Consider the following 14369-nt stretch of genomic DNA (forward strand, 5'->3'; position numbering starts at 1 on the left):
GAGATTCTGTAGGACAGTGAAGAACTAATTTGTCTTTTAAAATTATCGTGTCACTGTCAGGCACTATTTTAGGCACTGAGGAAAGAGTTGTGAACAAAATGGACACAGTTCTTGCCCTCTGAGTTTATAATCTGGTAGGGGAGATAGATGTTAACTCAACTGATAATTCTGAGTTGTGACAATGTTATGAAGGAAAACAGAAAGACACTATGAGGGAGAAGAGTAAAATGATCATAATTTGGATTGGCTAGAGAGGGTATGTGTCAGGAATAGCTGAAACCTGAACGATAAGGAGGAGTTAGTGAATTGGGGAATATGAAAACATTGTATTACTTCTCAGACATCTCAATATATGAGGCTTAACTTGGCCTCCTCACAACTACATAGGAGCAGAAAAATCTAGAAAGAAAATCTAAAAGCCTTTTAATCAAACCCACTCAAATCAACTTTGAATACATTCATTGAAATCTTTGCATTGATGTGTACAATGTCATATATTGGAGGGCAAAGACATCTCATTGAATCCTCACAACCTTTGTAGGGGGCAGGTACTGTACCCCTATTACAGATGACAGAGTGAGGTATGCAGAGAGGCTCCTAAGTCATTCCATTGTTGGATGAATTTTCTTGATATTTATTTAAATTTGCCTGCTTGTAACTTAATCTTTATACCTAGGATCTTCTCTAAAATAACTGAACAATGGGCTGGCCGAGTGGCACGTTGGTTAAGAGTTGGCTTGGGACGCCAGCTCTGAGCAGCAGGGCACTGGTTCGGATCCCACATGAGGGCCAGTGACGCTGCGCCCTCTACAGCTAAGATGGTGAATAACAGCTCGACCTGGAACTGGGCTGCCGTGAGTCGCGGGTCATAGTGTAGGCTGCAGTGGGGCAGGCCAGCAGCAGGCATGAGCTTTGTAAGTTGTTGTGAACCGCCGTGAGCAGCTGTCCAATGGCTGAAGAGCGACTGCCTCAGCTGGGAAGAGCGCAATGATCACAATACCAACATGGGTCAGTGAAACAACATCCTCCACAACTAGACTGAAGAACAAAAGGACAGCAACTTGTCTGTTCCCCTCCCCCAGGTCCCCCAATAAAATCTTTAAAAAATAAAAAAATTTTACAAAATAACAATTTTCTACAAGAAATTTTCTACAAGAGCCACTAATTTACTTGAAGACACCAATCAATCCCCATTAGTCACATCTAAGCTTAACACTTTTCAATTCCTACAGCAGTTTCTTAGCCCTAGGTCACACGGTTTCTAGATTCTTCCCAATCTGTTCTTCCCAGTGTTTAGCTTTTAAAGTGTTTTCACAAAATTAAATATAGCTGTGGATGCATAAAAGACTGGTCGCATAGAGTGTGCTTTTATTAATGTGACCCAAAAGATAAGTCACCTTATTTGGACTCTTAGTTTCCTAAATTGATGCATTTGGACTGATGATCAGTGGTATAAATGGGAAAAAACTGTCCCTTTCACCATCTACCTAATGGACATAATACTCTTAAGATTGTTGTGAGGATGAAATGAGCTAGTGGATATAGACTGACTGTAGCTCAGGACCTGGCCTATTGTAAACAGCCAATAAAAGCTCATTTTTATCATTACTGTCGTTTGGAAGATCACAGTTGCTTTAAGCAACCCCATTGTACTTATGGATTATGGTGAACAAACATCTGATCTTTTTAAAGTAAATTATATTTTAAGAAGATAACCCTCTAAATGATTTGCATGGTTAAATTTTTTATTTTTTTACAAATAAACCTTTTATTTTGGAGTAATTTTAGATTTATAGAAAAGCTGCAAAGATAGGATGAGTTTCCACGTATCACTTACCTAGTTTGTTTCCTCTAATGTTATCATCTTGCATGGTACATTTGTCAAACTAAGAAACCAACATTAGTATGTTACTGTTACTCTTCAAGCTTTATTCAGATTTTGCCATTGTTTCCTATTAATGGCCTTTTCTCGTTCCAGGATCCACTCAATCCAAGACACCACTGTATGGTGAATTTTAAGAAATCAAATGTTGGGAGTTTACATATATCTCTGCTATAGTTCATCTTGCTGAGATAATTTTGAATCTTGAGCCTGCTATCAAGCAGGTTAAATACAAGTGTGGGCTTTGTCATTTACATTTTTGATACTTATAGTTATGTTTCTGTAGTTTTACTTAAATTATTGGTAAATACTAAACAAACTAGGTCCAAAAACAGAGACCTGTGGTATTGCACTAGAGAACTGTTCTTCGATTATGGTCCAGCCAATTGCAAATTTACCTAATGCTATAATTTAGGTAGTAATTCACCATTTTAATCACAACATAATCATGATGAAAATTTTATCAAATGTTTGGTAAAAGCAAGATGAAATAGGTGATAGCTTTAAATTTACTCCTTCTTTGGGCAGACAAAAATAATTTGCTCTGCCACTTAAAGTTACTAAGGTCAAGGTGGGAATAAAATATTTGTACTAGGAATTTAAATTTTCTATTTTAACCAATCATGGTTTCCCTAAAAGAGTTCAGGTAATTTTGGCTTTTTGTCAAACTTTACAGCAACAGCATATGCAGTCTAGATTTTGCCTTTAAAGACAATATTTTTGAGACATTGTCTAAAATGTAAGTCATTGTGGGGCCGACGGAGTGGCTCAGTTGGTTAAGAGCTCGCTCAAGAGTTTGAGCTCTGAGGAACAGCGGTTCGATTCCCAGCCCAAGCTGAGCTGCCGCTGAGCTGCCAACAGGTGGCAGGATGGCTCAGCTAAAAAAAAAACGATTACCTTAAAATGTAAGTTATTGCTTGTACAAAGAATAGATTTAAAAATAGTCAAAGGTAGGTAGTTTTGTTTATTCTAGTGAGAATTACTGGCAGCAAAAGCTGACAGAAGATATTGTGGTATAATCCTGCAAGTATAGTTTCCAGAGGTTAAAGGACAGATGGCTAATATCAAAAGAAAAACAAAATATTCCATTTAGTTAAATATTCATTAAAATCATGTGATTGAGGGAATATCCTAGTTGGTGTTGTAATAAATGGTAGGGTTGCCACGTAAGCAATTTAAGTTGCAGTGCTGTCTGGAGTCTGAGGAAGTGGTTCTCTCAGCCTTCTGTGAAGGACATCTGCAACATTTTCTGAGGTCTGGGTTGTAACCATTGAGGTATAAGGGGTACAGCTATATCACTGCACAAAAGGAAGGGCCTGACACAGCCCTGATCGGCAGTCCCTCACTTTAGCTATTGTCATACATTTTTTTTTTTTAAGATTTTATTGGGGAATAGGGGAGGGAAACAGCGTTGGGAAATCAGGGAAGGGGAACAGACAAGTTGTCCTTTTGTTCTTCAGTCTAGTTGTGGAGGACATCGCTTCACTGGCCCATGTTGGTATTATCATTGCGCTTTTCCCAGGTGAGGCAGATCAGTCGCCAGCCATTGGACAATGGCTCACGGCAGCTCTTAGCAGCTCATGCTGGCTGCCAGCTGCTCACAGTGGCTTTACAGCAGCCCACTGCAGCCCCACTGCAGCCTATGCAAGCCCAGCTCCAGGTAGAGCTGTTTTTCACCATCTTAATTGTAGAGGGCACAGCGTCACTGGCCCTAATGTGAGATCCGAACGGGGGCCGTGCTGCTCAGAGCTGGCATCCCAAGCCAGCTCTTAGCCAACACTTGGCTGGCCCAGTCATACGTTCTTGATTGACCCTTTGGACTTCTGTTGAGCTTCCTATATAAGAGCTGACAGAGAATTCTGCATAGAGCTGGCAACTCAGTGAAATGTCTAATAAGAAATAAGGTCGTTTTTATTCAGTTATGGTTCAGAGAACATTTTCTCATAGCTAAGTTTTTATGTTGAAGTTAGGGAATGCATCTCTTGGAACTGTTTCTCATATTTTTATATAACTGCTCATGTATCAAAGCTCTGATACCTGTCCCTGAAGTCTGCTGAAATGCCCCCCTTTGAGGTTTTACTTTGTGAAATTGGAAATATAGAAATTCAGTAAGTTTCCTTTCATTGTTTGAAACAACGGTGTGTATACACACACACATACACACACACACAGAGAGTCTGATCTTGTATTAAATATAGTATAGTCTAGAAATGTTGACTTTTTAATTTAGGCAGTATGTTTTTTATATTTCTTAACATGCTGTTTTAAATTGGGATTTTTTTAAAAGGGTAGAGACTAATTGTAAAAGAGAATTCAAAGAGCAACCAATATAATTAAAGACTAAAAATGAATTAATTACAAGGCACTGGATTACAAAGTTTTCTACCCTAGCAAATATTAGAAATGTATTAGTCTTCAAGTATACAAAGAATGTTTTAAGTTGACAGAGGATACTGTTCAATGTGAAAGTCACACTCTAAATTCCCCATCCAACCTCTAAGCTCTGGGCTAACACTTAAATTAGATTGAATGCTATAATGGCTCATTAAACACGGCAAATTCCATAAATGCTTAGCATGAAATAGGCTACAAAGCACAGGGATGGGAACTGAAGGTTAAACCAAGAGAAACTGACTTCTGGATTGTTTGGGAGAATGGAGAAAGTTTTTATCTAGTGGAGGACCTCTGGTCCTTAGGAGGATAAAAAACCCCACTGAAAGTGGCAGAAAGGTATTGTAGTCAGACTACCTGAGACTCATGCTTAACAGCATCTTGTATTTATACTTTAATCACATCATGTAGCAAGCTACAGCATAGGAAGAATAAGACTTGTTTTTAAAAGCGTTTTAGAAAAATTCTTAGGAATACGCTAATGTAAAAAAATCCTAATGTATTGGGGTTTTGCCATCAGGGGGTAGTGTTATACAAACAGATTAATCTTTTTCAAACATTTTTGACGAAGATCTACAGTAAAAAATGTATTTTCTATTGCAACACAGTATGAACACATACTGTATTTCACTGTATCTAAGAGGTTTTCAATTGGAAGTCACAAATGCAGCCAATTATAATTGTAAGATACTAGGACATGATTATAGGATATACACCAGTTTAGAGATAAAATTATGGAAAAAATATTCATCTTCAAGTTGGTGAAATATAATTTGTATATGAATTACTAAACACATTTCAGGGAACAGTACTTACACTTCAGCCTATACTTGTCTAGGCAGGCATTCAAGCGGCCCAAAGCTCACATTTGGAAAAAAAAATTGGTTTTGCCCACAAATCATCATAGCCCACCTCTTGCTGGAACGTGGAATGGCTTTCCATTAGACTTGAATTTCTGTAATAGAATGCAAGTTCAGTTTTCTGCTCAACAGAACTGCTCTCGTACTTCAGTCAACAAACAGTACACAATATTTGTATTCTAGGCTCCTGAGCCAGCACACACTGTAAAATTAACTGCAATTTAGTTTCTGCCAAAAGAAGCTGAGACAACGGATATTTATTGAGGCAAGCTAGTGGTTCTCACAGTTGAGTGAGCATCAGAAAAACCAATGGAGCTTGTTAAACATAGATGCCAAGACCTTTCCAGTCCAACTGAATCAGAACTGCTTGCAATAAGGCTTGGCCATCTACTTTCACACGCTCTATTGGGAAGTCCAATCAGATTTAAGAATTATTGATCAAGGGCTTGCCAGTTATATATTCCTTTAGTTTGTTTTTAAAGTAACAGTTTATTGATTTATAGTATGTCACATACTATAAAATTCACCCTTTGAAAGTGTACAATGCAATGGTCTTTAGTATCTTCAGAGTTGTGCAACCATCACAATCTAATTTCAGAACACTTTCATCACCTTAAAAAGAGGAGCCCCTTTTAATGGCAAAGAAGCCACCCAGAAGACTCCATTTATAATCCATTGGGTGAGTTTCCCACCAGCCTCAGGCCTAGACCAAACGCTGGGGGGACTGCAATGACCAAGATTGGTTTACACTAATGAAGATTTAGCTCCTGAAGGGAGATTCTACTCCCAAGTAGAAACAAAAAAATCACGGTTCTTTTGGCAACGCAGAGGGCAGTAGACAGGCATAGTTATTGGGAAAACAACCAGCAGTGTTTATCACAGGCAAGTTACTTACTATCTCCAAATCTTGTTTCCCTTGTCTCTAGAACAGGAACAGCTTTATCATGGGGGTAAGTGCAATAATTCAGGTAAAGCACTTATCTGCCACACAGTAATTATTAGGTAGTACCTACTTTTATCTTTTATGAAATCACTAATGAAAGCATTGTTTTCCCTAGGAGATCATGTGACCCATTTCTCTTAGATTTTAGCAATCGGAAAAAGCTTTCTCCAGGTCCTCTTGATGAGATACAACTACATCGCTGCCAGGAAGCTCTGAGCTAGAATTGAACGTGTCTAAGTGGAATCTGCCTTTTCCTCAGCTGATTCTTCATTTTGAACTGTTCTCTTTTCTTTAAAATGTCTCAACTATATTTTTAGAAATAAGCAGGGGATAAATTATCAATAAGTAAACCAAATAGGTTTTGCAGTCTTGAGATACATATACAACTTCATTTGTTTTTTTGTTTTTTTTTTAAATTGTGGTCAAATATACACAACACAAAATTTACTATCTTCACCATTTTTAAGTGTAGAGTGGCATTAAGTACACTCACATTGTCGTGCAGCTATCACCACCGTTCATCTCCAGAACACTTTTCATCTTGCAAAGCTGAAACTCTGTACCCATTAAACAGTAACTCCACATTCTTCCCTCCCAACTCCTGGCAACCATTCTACACTGTCTCTATAAACTTGCCTACTCTAGGTACCACATATAAATAAAATCATACAGTATTGGTCCTTTTGTGCTGGCTCATTTCACTTACTGAAATGTCCTCAAAGTTCATCCATGTGGTGGTGTATCAGAATTTTTCTTCCTTTTAAAGGCTGAAAAATATTCCATTTTTAAATACATTTTGTTAATCTAAGCATCTGTTGGGACACTTAGGTTGCTTCCACCTTTTGGTTACTGTGAACAATACTGCAATGAACAGGACCCTTGAACAGGGTCTTGAAGACCCCCCCCTGCTTTCAGTCTTTTGGGGTATATACCTAGGAGTGGAAATATTGGATCATATAGTTAATTCTCCTAATTTTTGAGGGCACTGTCATACCATTTCCCATAGCAGTTGTACCGTTTTACATTTCCACCAATAGTACATAAGGTTCCAATTTTTCCATAGCCTTGCCAGTACTTGTTAGTTACTGTTTGATAATTGCCATCCTAATAGGTGTGAGATGGCATCTCATTGTGGTTTCAATTTGCATTTTCCTAATGACTAGTGATGAGCATTTTTTCAATGGTTATTGGCCACTTGTGTATCTTCTTTGCAGAATGGCTATTCAAGTCCTTTGCCCATTTTTAAAATTGGGTTGTTTGTGTTTTTGGTTTCTTGTTTTTATTGGGCTGTAGGAGTCTTTATATATTCTGGATATTAACCACTTATCAGATATATGTTTTGCAAATATTTTCTTCCATTTCACGGGTTGTCTTTTTATATCTGTTGTGTCTTTCAACTGGCTTTTAAATTAGGAAATACTAAAAATCTGCTTAAATAAAATGAGAATCATAAAAATAAGCTTCAATATATTAGGAGCAGTGAAAAGCAGGGACAGGAGGAAATGAAGCTGAAGAGAAGGTGCAGACAAGAGTTACAGAGAAAGAGAAAGGCAGCACAACAAGTACATAGTTCTTAATATTTGTGTCATAAATATTTTTATTCCATTTATTCAGTTAAGTTTTAATTTTGCCATCTCTTGCCTTTAGTAATACTCATTCAATCAAAAAGCATGTCCTGAGTATCTACAACTATGGCATTGCCTGCATTCAAGAGGCTTTTATCTTAAGAGGTTAAGGTAAGACAGATATTAAAAATTAAGGTGGAATGAAGTAAGTGCAATACTAGAAGTATTGTGAAGAGGGAGCCTAAGTTTATTTTCACTGTGTGCCTTCCAGCATAAACAGCTCTGCCCTCTCTGAATAAGCCTCTAGTCTCTTTTGGTGGCTTTCCTGATATTTCTGACCACTTGTCCTGGACAGGGTATTCTTCCAGGACATGAAATTTCTGAAGTGGAAAACCTATGGCTATTCCGATCTAGGCTGAAAGTCAAAAAAGGACAAAGTATTTTAAAACAATCAGTAATACAATTCAAACTCTTGACTACAATGTAACTTTATAATTCAAGGCCAGGATGGTTCAATTTAGCAGAGTTCCCTATCTTCATCCTCCCTCCCTCCCCTCCCCCAGTGATTTTATAAATGCTTTGTGTTTCTTAGCTGTTTCCTCTTTTTATTTTGGTGCTCTGTTGAAATGAACTTTAGTACCTAGCTTTTCTAACTACTGGTCAGTGTGGTCTGTGGGTGGAGGAAATCACAAGTGTGGCTGACTTCTGTTGGAGGCTGCCTATTGTCATTGTTCGGGAAATTTATATGAAGTAACTGGACTGAGTAAGGTTATATTTGTAACCGATTTTTTCCTAGGGCATCACAAACTCTAGCACTTCTGGCTAGTAGCACCAGAAGGTAGGCTGTTTTAAAATATTCTTTTAAGTGAGGTAATTTTGTATATTAACATGTTATTTTAAATTGTAGATTTAAAGAAGTTTCACATCCTGAACTAAATGGCAGGAACTATAACAAATGTTTTCCATCAAACATTTTTCAGTGAGACAGTCACTATTGTAATGGAATGGCATTACAAAATTTAAATTTCCTTATATGTATAATATTACTAGTCCCAAATTACAGCTGTCAAGAACCTTTCAAAGCATTTAGGAACTTTCTAGTTCCTCAAGATAAATTTTTGTTATATTCCGTTTACTAAGCACCCCCATTCACTGCTTTTACTCCTGTATTTAAAAAAAAAAAAAAAGTTTAAGAAGAGTGATTTTCTTTCTAGTGCTAAACAAGTAGTGCAAAATACCTTCTTTTTTTTAAGCTGAGTCATCCTGCCACTTGTTGGCAGCTCAGCTCGGGCCAGGACTCGAACCACTGTTGCTCAAGAGTGCGAGCTCTTAACCAACTGAGCCACTCGGCCAGCCCTCAAAATACCTTCTTTTTAAAAATACCATCTAGTATTGTAATCAATATTGCCTCTGTAAGAATTCTGCCCAGGAATAGCCACAATAACTAAAAGAAAAGTTACCACTCTTTGAAATTACTAAATTGAGTATCAAAAAGAATTAATGCTAAATGATCCAGTATTACAAGTACTTTTTCACCTGCTACTGATCTTGACTACTTTATGGAAAGACTAAAAATTAGATGAAACAAATTCATGAAAACTGAGCTATGTCCAAGTGGCTTCATACAATTATAGCAACAAGATATTTGGCTGCCTCAACCCATAATCAGGCTCAACACCAAGATCTGTAGCCAAAGTGACTTCAGGGTCCTTGGAGACTGTCTTAGCCGGGACGGGAGCATCTCCCTAGGCTGATAACAGAAGTCTAAGTTGGGATTTCCAAGGACAAGAAGGGCCCTCGGGCCAACCTGGCTGTATTAATCCTCTAATCTATCCAGAAAGGTTGAGGTGTCTAAGAGCCAGCCAAAGGGCTCAGCTAGTCATTCCAACCTACACTTATGGCCACATATCATGGAAGTCTTGGAAAGGAACAGGAATGCCAGCACCATTCTGAGTTTTCTGTCGATTCTGACTTAAAAACAGGGAAACACTAGTCACCAGTTACTATGGATTTGTCTTCAGTGTTAAGAAACTGTGGCCAAGACAGTTTCATGAGAAAATATTGTATGATACAAAATACAAACTACCGTTTCTTCATTCTCCCTTCCTTTACTTTATTCTGCCTTAACCAAGTTACCAAAAAGTTTTCCACATTGTGGATGATAGAAAACTATGATGATTTCTGATATTTCTTTCTTTTTTAAAGTAGTGAAGGAGTAGTTTGTTAGAAGAAAAAGTACACTTCAAAGAAATATAAGTGGGCCTGAGCAGAAAGCAGTGGCTCAAAGGCCATTATTAGGAGAAAGTGCACTCCAAAGAGTTTGGAGCGAGCCGAGCAAAAGAAGGAGCTCAAAAGGCCTCCATCTTTCTTTTAATAGGGTAAAAAGTAGAGAAAGCAGAAGTAGAGAAATCTTAGAGTCAACTTTCACCCTACAGACTACACTCCAGTATTGAAATTAGCTGAATGATTCTGGATAATTTCGTATACTTTCACATTTTTAGTCCTCAGAACTTGAGCGCTTTGAAATTGCCTTCTACCCTAGCATAACCAAGCAGAGGACTGCTAACATTCAAAACAAGTTGATAGATAAGACTTGTAATTTGATACATTTAATGGACAAAGTCCTTATAAGCAGGAAAATCTGCAAGTTAAATTTTTTTTTCAGTTCTAGTTTTAGGGCCACTATCTCTCTTCAATGAACTTGGCACAAAGTTATATTAATAGTCTCATTGTATTAGAGCACCTGAGAGAAAGAGTATAACTTAAGAATTTATAACTATTTTTTCAGATATACAAAAAAGCACAATGATAATCTCTGTCTTCTTCATAAATTAATGACAAAGCCATAATAACTAATAAGGTTATTTTAACAGGTGCTAAATAGAAATACTTATCTCCTATTTATACTCCTATATTGATTAAAAATAGTCTATGAATAGAAAGTTATAACTGTCTCTCTTCAAGTTTGTCTGTATCACATAAGCAGTGATCAGTTTCAGGCAACTCATTCATAGCTGCCTGTCTCCGCTGAGTGGTCTTCACAAATCTGAGCAGATTGATGATAGCAGCAGGTGTCACTCCAGGTATACGACTAGCAGCCCCAATCTATGAATTAAAACCACAAGAGAAATATAAAGTGAGCTGTGTCAAATCAAATCAACTCTATTTTCCTCCCAATGACAATCTGTATATTATGATTTATAAAATATTTTCAAAAACTATTATCTTGATGTATTTTCAAAGTAATTGTATAAAGTAGATAAAGGAAATGTGATTATTATTAATATCTTCATTTTCTAAACTGGGAAAACTGAGGCTTAGCAAAGTTAAAATGACTTGTTGAAGACCACATAACTAACAGATGTTAGAGTGCCTAATTTTTCTTTTCATTAAACTAATATAACATCCCCAGCAGTGTGCTGGGCAGCACCTTATAATTAATCTCAATATTTCTGCAGTGTATTTTTACAGCAAAATGTATGAATATTAACTTTAAGTGGAGTAAAGACTAAATAGCGTCATGTCAGTTCTGGTCAGTTTGCCTCCAAATGAGTCTGTAGCAAACATTTATTGGAACATTTTGTATTTTAGAATTGTGGGTAGGGGTTGCAAACTTAATGACCATTGCTGTCGAATTGAACTTTCTGTGATAATGGAAATTTTCTATAACATTTGCACTGTAATAATGCACTGTCCAACATGGTAGCCACTAGCCATATGTAACTACTGAGCACTTAAAATGTAGCTAGTATGACTGAAGGGTTGAATTTTTAATTTTATTTAATTTTAATTAATGCATATGGTCTGGCTATTATTTAATTTTAATTAATGCATATGGTCTGGCTAGTGGCCATAATTTGGGTCAGTGCAGCCTATAACGGTCCATAAAAATATAACCCAAAATGAATATATATATAGTTATAAAATTTAAGGCCTGTTTGCCAGGTTTCCATGATGACTATTGCTAAGAATACCACATTATTCTGATGAAATCACTTCTCCATTAAAAAAAAAATTAATAAAAATTTTTTTACAGACCATATTTTTGTTAAATGCTCCTTTATGTTATGAATGACAACTTTAAAAAAAAATCCACTGTCCAATAACTATCAGACACTACCAATTTTTAAGTACAACTCAGTTTCAGAAATGTTAAAATGTACATCTTGGAATCAATAAATATGGCATATAAGTCTTTAAATATTTATTAGAAGTGCAATACTACACACTATATAATAAAGTTTTTTATAGATGTTTACAGACATGTGCAAGTGTGTATGCATGCATGCACACGTGTGTGTACACACACATACACACAAGCTAAAGCATGGGGTGGGGGAACTTCTTTGGCTCTTTCTCCTAGTAGCTCCCAAGGCAACACTCTAGAACCCCTACCTAGAGAGGGATCCAAGTAATGATTTGAAAACCACTGGATTATAATCAACCCAAATCCTGACTTCTACTTATTTATTTAGACTAAGCTTTTTCACTTTTCATAAATATATTGATACGTGTCATACCAAGAAATATTGAAAATAAGAGGTTAAATTTTTTATGATGAAATAAAACATTAGTTATGTGGCCATCATTATAAATCCAGGTTTAAAAAATTAAAGTGCTGGCTCTTAATTTATAACCTGTTCCTATCCACTGCCTGTTTTCTTACCGTCTGTGGGCGACAGAAATGTAGCTTCTCTCGAACTTCACAGGACAAAGACACATCTCTGAGAGTCAAATAATCTAGGTCTTTTGGCAGCTGGAGAGCTTCATCTCGCTGAATGCTCTTTATTTCTTGTTGCTGATGGAACAATACTGATTCATAAGTGGCTGGTGAACAAAAGTAATTGTGTTATGATACTCAGATTATATAACAACTTAAATTTTTATAGCTTTTCATAATTTACAAAGAGCTTTTGCATACATTATCTCATTCAACACTTATCTCAACACCATGAGATAGGTGGAGTAGGTATTCCCTTTTGCAGATGAGGAAATTGAAGCTAAAATAAAGAGCATGAATATCTTACAAGTTAACTACAACATTCTGTCTGGTAGTTTATTGCATGTCCTTTTCATTTAAAAAACCTGGAAAATTAAAAGCAAAGAAATTGCTTTCCCTTTCAGCGCAGATTTTAGTGGAACATCCCTCAACAGGCTGTGGGTTTGAATCTGAACATTCTAAAGACAGGTTGTTTCTTCAAGAAAATGGTTTTCTGAATTATGTCCATGTAAAGCTGTAATTTTAAAAAGATTAAAGCTTCTTAGATGATAACACATAATTTAAATAATTTAACTATGGTTTTATTCAGAAATGAAGTTAGAGAGATAATTCAGCAATTATTTTGTAATTAAAGCATTCTGTTCTTAGAAAAATAAATTCAAACCTGTTTTAAAACCTAAATTAAGCTGGTCATTCTGTCCTCTTCAAGAAAGCGAGTCTTCCCTAAAGGTTTTGGTAGCACCTGCTTCCATCACTTGACTGGCAGCCAGAAAATCTCAGCTCTGAGCCAGGCTCTACCAATGAATTACCCTCTGACTATGGGCACATCTTATCCTCCTGGGTTTCAGCTTCTTTATCTAGAAAATTTAAGGGCTGACCTAGATGACTTCTGATGGTCTTTTTGGCAACAAAGAACAATTGTAAAGTGCACAGGTCTTCCAGTCAGACAACCTAGGTTCAAATCCCAGCTCTGCCTGCTCACCAGTTGTGACCTTGAGCAAGTTACCACTTATCTGTAAAAATTAAGATAATAATGCTAATACCTATCCTTCACAGGATAGTTCTGAGTATGAAATGAAATAATGCATGTAAAGGACTTCATACAACATTGTAAAATAATAATTTAGTACAACAAATTGTAACAATTTTCTGACTCATGAATAGACTCATCAGGGGATCATGGAATAGAAATGAGGAAGTAATATATATGTTAAAGATATATTTATAAAATCTTTTACATATGTATACAGCAAAACATGTAAGATAATACAAAGAATTTGAAATTGATTTCTGCTTTCAAGAAACTTGTCTAGTGGAGTATCCATGTAGTAATTTAAAAACCACTGATATGTGTTACAATTTAACCTAGGGCTTTCTTGGATATAAATTAAAGCATTTTATCTACTAACAAGTTAAAGATAATTATTCTGGGTGATTCTAATCTGAACCTGGTGATTTATTGGACAAACCAAAATTGCAAACCAAGTTGAAAATACAGAATTTAGTCACTTTTTCCCAGGTGCTAAGAGCCTAAATGTTCAATAAAGTAATTTTTACCCAATAGAGACATCATGACGTTGAAATAAATGGGTCAACATTACTTCTTATACATTAGTATACTACTAGTATCTGGTCATTTGAAAGAATGATTTGGGAATTTGGGTGGGTTTCCTTCTGTTGCTAGAATTTTGTTAACTTGCATGGTGGGGATGGTAGGCAGCACTTGGGTCATCCTATAAATTCATCCAAAGCATGGCAAGGTGACAGGCCTCTTTGGAGCTGAAAAGAAAATGCCAGTGCGAGGAGGGGTGCAGCATTCTCACCACCTTCGCTGGGCCCCAAGGAGCTTAAAGTCGTCTCCTGTTTGAACAGTATATCATTCCTACCTTTCTCCCTATCTCATTCTGTTCCCTGCCTTTTTCTCGTGCATCTTTTTTTTTTTTTTTTAAGCTGAGCCATCCTGCTACCTGTTGGCAGCTCAGCGGCTGCTCAGCTCGGGCTGGACTCG

General features: G+C 36.6%; 1 protein-coding gene across 1 annotated transcript in view; it reads right to left on the reverse strand.

Annotated features, from left to right (window-relative positions):
- Window positions 1-10226: 10226 nt before the first annotated feature.
- MTO1 (mitochondrial tRNA translation optimization 1) overlaps window positions 10227-14369 on the reverse strand; it is a 31219-nt gene continuing 27076 nt past the window's right edge. The window contains exons 11-12 of the mRNA XM_019651609.1: window positions 12308-12468; window positions 10227-10746 (exon numbers count right to left, since the gene is read on the reverse strand). Of these exons, the coding sequence (XP_019507154.1) occupies window positions 10585-10746; window positions 12308-12468 (323 nt within the window). The 3' untranslated portion in view covers window positions 10227-10584. The remainder of the gene's footprint in view (window positions 10747-12307; window positions 12469-14369) is intronic.

The sequence above is a fragment of the Hipposideros armiger genome, unplaced genomic scaffold, assembly GCF_001890085.2.
Source record: "Hipposideros armiger isolate ML-2016 unplaced genomic scaffold, ASM189008v1 scaffold_162, whole genome shotgun sequence".
In the NCBI taxonomy this organism is placed as follows: domain Eukaryota; kingdom Metazoa; phylum Chordata; class Mammalia; order Chiroptera; family Hipposideridae; genus Hipposideros; species Hipposideros armiger.